This window comes from Daucus carota, chromosome 2 (assembly GCF_001625215.2).
Source record: "Daucus carota subsp. sativus chromosome 2, DH1 v3.0, whole genome shotgun sequence".
In the NCBI taxonomy this organism is placed as follows: Eukaryota; Viridiplantae; Streptophyta; class Magnoliopsida; order Apiales; family Apiaceae; genus Daucus; species Daucus carota.
The window spans coordinates 12,323,923-12,329,834 of NC_030382.2; the positions used below are offsets into that span (position 1 = coordinate 12,323,923).

The following is a 5,912-nucleotide window of genomic DNA, read 5'->3' on the forward strand; positions in this document are numbered from 1 at the left end:
ATATAAGAAAAATTAATGAGTATGTTTCTTTGGACTCTTGCTGGGCTTTGGGAGTGATAGGTGTAGTGAATCGTTTATCAATTCAGTTCTTTGATAACATTATTTTAATTGATAATTTCAGTCTAAATTCACATTTCAATCTCATTCACTATTTTAATATGATTTATTTTATTATAATTTTCTATTATTTATAACAAATTTGTTGATTCCTTTAAATTGAAAATATGGTATAGCTTTAGTTGTACAAAGTTTAGTGCACTATACAGTATCTTATATATGAGACATATGAAAAAGCGAATAATTGAAGATTTAAGTATTTATTTTAAAGATATATAATATTATATTCATTCTTTTGTATTATACTTTTAGGTCATTATTTAAGAATATCTTAAAGATTATTTAGAAAAATGAGGATCATCACAAAATTAAAAAATTACAGGTTATTTCAGTAAAAATGTGAAATAAAATTAATTCTAGCTTTTTTGAATAAAAAATTATTTCTAATTAACCATTGTAATTACAGGTACCACCAAGCTAGTTGTCAAATTATCAATGGGAGTAATGAGTATAAAAAGTTGAGAAACAAAATGAATGTTTCTAAATGCAGTTGGGGTCAGCCCAAGTTGTCCCAAAAGTTTTAATTGGCCCAATCCAATCCTTTCGGTCCGTTTAATATGCGCTGAAGTTCCAGATTTCCAAGTTCATCAAAAACAACTGATCCAGATCCCCTTTGACCAGGGGCGGCAATCTCAGACACGACCCGAAACCCGACTCGAACCCGACTCAATTCGAAACCCGATTTATTGAGACAGAAACCCGAAAATCATCTGATTGACCCGAAATGGACCCAAAATGACCCGAAATTAGAATTTCATTTCTAATAACTTCAATTTTTAGTTTATTCAAATTTAAGTGATTTTAACTTGACCCGAAATCGACCGGATTACTGACACGAACACGACCCGTTACCCGAAATTGCCACCTCTACCTGTGAGTCATTACAAGACCACAACTCCCCTGCTAAATTGAGTCAACAGTGTAACAGAAATAACTAACTTTTCACAGTCCCTCCCGCCTGAAATTGAAACCCCCATGGCCCCACAATCCCAACCGCTTCTCAACCGCCTAACAACCTTAGATAACCGCTTCTCCCTCACTCTCTACTCTCTATTCCACCCAATTCTCCCTCACTCCCTCCTCAAACTTCTCGAATTTTCCGGCGATGGCCGCCTATTCTTCCCCCTTGTTCTCTCCACTCTCGCCCTCATTGCCCCCTCCCACCCCCTCTACCCTCTCCTCGGTAGCCTCCTCATCGGATCGCTTCTCGATCTCCTCATAATTGGCCTGATCAAGCACATTGTGAGGCGGCCGAGGCCGTCTTACAATGAGAATATGTCTCTGGTGTTCAGTGTTGATCATTGGTCTTTTCCGAGTGGACATAGCTCACGTGTTTGTTTTATTGCCGGGCTGGTCTGGCTGTCGGATGTGGGAATTGGGGATTTTTTGGGGGATGTTGAGGGTTGGAGGTTTGGTGTTTGTGTTTGGGCGGGTGTTACGTCGGTTTCCAGGGTGTTGCTTGGGCGGCATTATGTGTTTGATGTGGTTGTTGGGGCCTCTATAGGGGTTTTTAACGCGGTGGTTGTGTTTTATTATCTCAATTATGAGAATTTGGCTTCGATTTGGGCTGATCAGTGGTAAGTACTTTTGTAATTTTCCCTGCTAAGGAAGCATGAGAAATGAATTGTGTAAAATTGTTCATTGAAAGTTTTGTTACGTTTGATGAATTATACATATGATTTGGGAATTATTGTTTGAATGATTTGTAATGGATATTGATGATATCTGTATCATTTGGTTATGTCAATTGATGTATTTTTAGTGAGAAATACAGGGTACTTTGTTCCGAGCTAGTATGATATAAAGTTTATACTATGTTATTAGCCTAAGGGCTTATTCTCTCCAGTCCCCAATTTTGGGTGGCGAGGTATCAAGTAGACCAATATCGAGCACATTAAAAGTCATTTTGTGTAGTTTTAATTTTGTTTGTGCTGCCAAGTAAAGGCACTATGAGATGCCAAGAGTGGTTGGGATAAGGTTAGTGCTCCTAGCCGTGCATTGCGTTTAGTGATGTTATATTGACCACTGTGGTTCTAAGCGGCATATACCAGGTACTTGTAATCTGGTTTGATAATATTATTTGACCATAATGTACTGGTTTGAAGCAGCTGGAAAACTAGTACTCCCTCCGTCCCCTCCAATTCTTATCATTTAGAATGAAGTGTTCGGCACGCAATCTAAGACTCATATAAAGTGTAGTTCCACAACTAAGTTTTAGAATTTTCTTTTTTTGAATAAATATTTAATGTTTAAATTTTTATTCAGAAAAAGAAAATTATAAAAATAAGTTATAGAATTTTATTTTATATGAGCCTTAAAATGCATGCCGAACACTCCATTTCAAACGATAAGAATTGGAGGGAACAGAGGGAGTACTAATTATAAGATATTGGTACTTAGGGTCTTAACATAAGTACACTTTCAGTTGAAGTATAAAAATGTCCAATAACAAGCATTATATATGACATGGTTAGCTTTGTGTTTAGTGAGTGATAGTTAGCATTGTGCTGCGAGTGAACTAAAATTACTATTTGGTGGCAAGATTAGCTAGGATATGTCTTGCCTTTGTCTTAGTGTACAACCAGTACTCCTTGCTTTTGGGGACGTTGATCTAAAGGTCTAGTATGGTCTTCATGCTGTTGGTCACTAGGCTAAGTATGTCCATTTCACCTCATATTTACTCTAAAATATTTGCTTCACTAGTCAATCGTCTGTAAGGACGTACCTGCACTAGACTTAAAATCATTTGGTATAATCTTGGAAGAATGAAAAGGATATGCGTATGAATATAATTATAGTCATAGACATGGCATATTGGTGGAAAAAAAGCCTAGGAGAAACTCTAAAGAAATATGGGGAGAGCAGCGCTTTAGGCTTTGGCATCCCATTACTTATAATTAATAGCTTTTTAGCTTTTAGTTTGTACTTGTATCTTAGAAATTGAATACAATTATTTAGGTTTAGTTAAAGCCAATAATTGAAATTAAAATTGATTATTGATATTGTTGTTGTCTGTTCTGGGAATTGTCCCAAAACCATTGCCCAACGGATACTCGTTCTCAATTCGATTCTGTTTTTCTTGTACATATCTTTCCTCACTATGCTAGTTTTTGACAATGTTGATTGAAGTTTGCCTTGTCTTAAGCTTACAGGAAATTGCAAAGTAAACAAACAATACTATTTAAAGGAGGAAAATAAATGCATGCTTTTCAATTGTAGCAACCATTTCTATTTGTCAAGAACTTGATATCATAGATGCTTTAGTTGTTAACTTACTAGAACTTCTAAGCTATGCAAGGAGGAAAAAGCTTTATGAGCAACTAATAACAGTTTGTATCCTAATGGAAAAATATATTTGTTGTTCATTGAGGTCTATATCATGGTGTTGGCATTTCCTTCTTTTTAATGAATTTTTGTTCTAGGTCTGTTCAATATTTAAGCATTTCTTCTTTATAAGTAGATTTGTTTATTGGGCTGCAACATAACTATAAACATTTTAAACACAGTGACGTCAAAATTAGTTGCAATCCATTCTAAACTATGATGTATCTTTCTCCTCTTGCTATTTTCTTCCTCTCGAGAATATATAGTCATTATTTGAAAGGTATAAAAAAGTTGACAAAAGATAATAAAAGTTGTATAAGTACCGACGTGAAAGTGATTTTTTTTTAATACAGCATAATGCTATTTGCTGAACTATGATGCACTCTTTGAGATGTTTTTATCACTGAGGAGATATAATCTCACAGATCAGTTTTTGTGTAGCTATAAGGCCATCTAAAAATTAAAAGAACTCTGGCCCATAGACTTTGCAAGTATTCATTAAGTGTTGTTGGCTACGGATATTTAGTCTTATGTATAAGTTTTGATTAAGTAGCCTATGTATAGTTTTTCTTTACTATGCCTATGGGCTATGGAACTGTGGATCCACCTAGTGATATATTCTGCAGTTAATAGAGTAAAAAGTTTGTATTCTGTACCACAGAAATAATCTAGGTTATGTTCTGTAAAACCAATAGGGGATACCTGAGTATGCACTTTTATATGCAAAATAAATAAGCATAAATTTCCGTCATTTATTTTAATTTTATTTTATCAGCTTAGCAAGTTTTCTGCCTGTTCATTCTTTCTGGAAGCATGCTTTTATTTTGCAGTATATTTTACTTTTAAGCTTTCTGCAAAATATGTAGATCAGTAGATGACCTGTTTAACTTTAACAACCTGCATACTTTATGCTCCGGCAATCTTGTATTCCTTGTATGAAAATGTAAAGATTAACTTTGTTTCTGCACCGTATTACTCAGGGACATTGAAATGTATTTTAATCGTGTATATTTATATTAGAAAGTATCTTTAGTGAGACCGATTACAGGTTATAGAAATCGTTTTGTCTGCAGATTGTTGTGGTGGACAGTGAAGAGATAAAATATATCTGTATGATACATATATAAGATATCTATCTGTGCCTAAGTCAAGAAATATGTCATTTAACTACCCTTGAGTGAACTTTCTTGGCAGATACTTATAAACTATTGCCTGGTGCTGTTATGAAAAACAGCAGCAAACCTTTCCCATTGCCATCTTTTTATCTTAACAAATAACTGAAAGAAATAATAGAACACACATTTGTATATAAATTTTCTAAATTAAACTAGCCTATTCCTCCCTCTCCTCACACATTTGGTTAGAGTTTGATAAATTGCAATCTGCTAGTTCCGATTAATGATGCCCATATTGTAGAAGACTGTTATTCCAGGTGTACACCTAAACTTCAAAGAAAACCAAGTGACTTGTTACGAAACACACTTTTTGTTAATTGCTAAGCTTCGAGTTGATTCATTAGTTGATATTTTTATCTTTGTGTACTCGGTGTCCCAACTGAACGAAAACATTTTCTTTTTGTTAATTAGTATTCTGGTTGCTCATGAAACACTAGATCTTTATTATTAGATTTGTTGAGGAACATGAAACACAGTTATGTTCTAGGGGTCTGATTTCATCTTTAGATGAATATGACTTTTGTGGTTGGCTTGTGCCTATGTGGTGTCCTCAAGGAAACAAAAGGGATCAGTTTTGTGGTTCACACTTCTATTAAGGAGGCCCAACATCATATCAATTTGCTGTCCTCCAACAGGAGTATATGTTTGTATGGTTTTGTATCTATTGCCTGTATCTTTACTCAACTAGATCAGTTTTTGAATCCTATATAAGTTTTCTGTGCATTTTAATGGCCAGCACGTTGTTTTGCAGAACTGTGGAATGGTCCCTGAATCGAAGATAATGACGAACCTTCTTGATAGGTATAGTGTATTTAGATGAACTAGTTAGCTGATTGGTCAGAGAAAGGACATTAAGCATTACTCCTTTTTTTTTTTACGTGTTTATTGTAAGCATGCATGAAATCTGTCTTTATGGCTGGTCCCGTATATTACTGTTAATGAACTAACCTGTCTGTTGGTAATCCAGTTTCTTTGTTCTGCCATGACAATGATATAGTTTTTCAAATTATTGCACACCTTGTAGTCTTCACTCTTCTACATGTCTGTGCCTTTCAATTTATACTTTCTTTGTGGTTCTGATACAGGGCCGGTTTTGAGGGAGTGCAACAAGTGCAACAGCACAGGGCCCATGAAAATTTAGGGCCCCCAATTTATGACTACTTCTTTCTATCTTTTGGTATACTCATGAGAAATATAATATAATATTAATATCTCTTTAATTTTTACCATTATTTTATTTAAACACTAATCAATTCTCAACTCCCAAGACCCAGCCATGCACGTCTCTTCTTATTC

General features: G+C 34.8%; 1 protein-coding gene across 1 annotated transcript; it reads left to right on the forward strand.

Annotated features, from left to right (window-relative positions):
- Positions 1 to 932: 932 nt before the first annotated feature.
- LOC108208344 (probable lipid phosphate phosphatase beta) lies at positions 933 to 5,657 on the forward strand. Its single transcript, XM_064086256.1, has 2 exons — positions 933 to 1,694; positions 5,368 to 5,657. Coding segments are annotated over exons 1-2 (603 nt in total). The 5' UTR covers positions 933 to 1,092; the 3' UTR covers positions 5,369 to 5,657.
- Positions 5,658 to 5,912: the final 255 nt, after the last annotated feature.

What these genes read in the sequence shown, in the direction of transcription:
- LOC108208344 (XM_064086256.1), top strand. Translation starts at nt 1,093, where the DNA reads ATGGCCCCACAATCCCAACCGCTTCTCAACCGCCTAACAACCTTAGAT.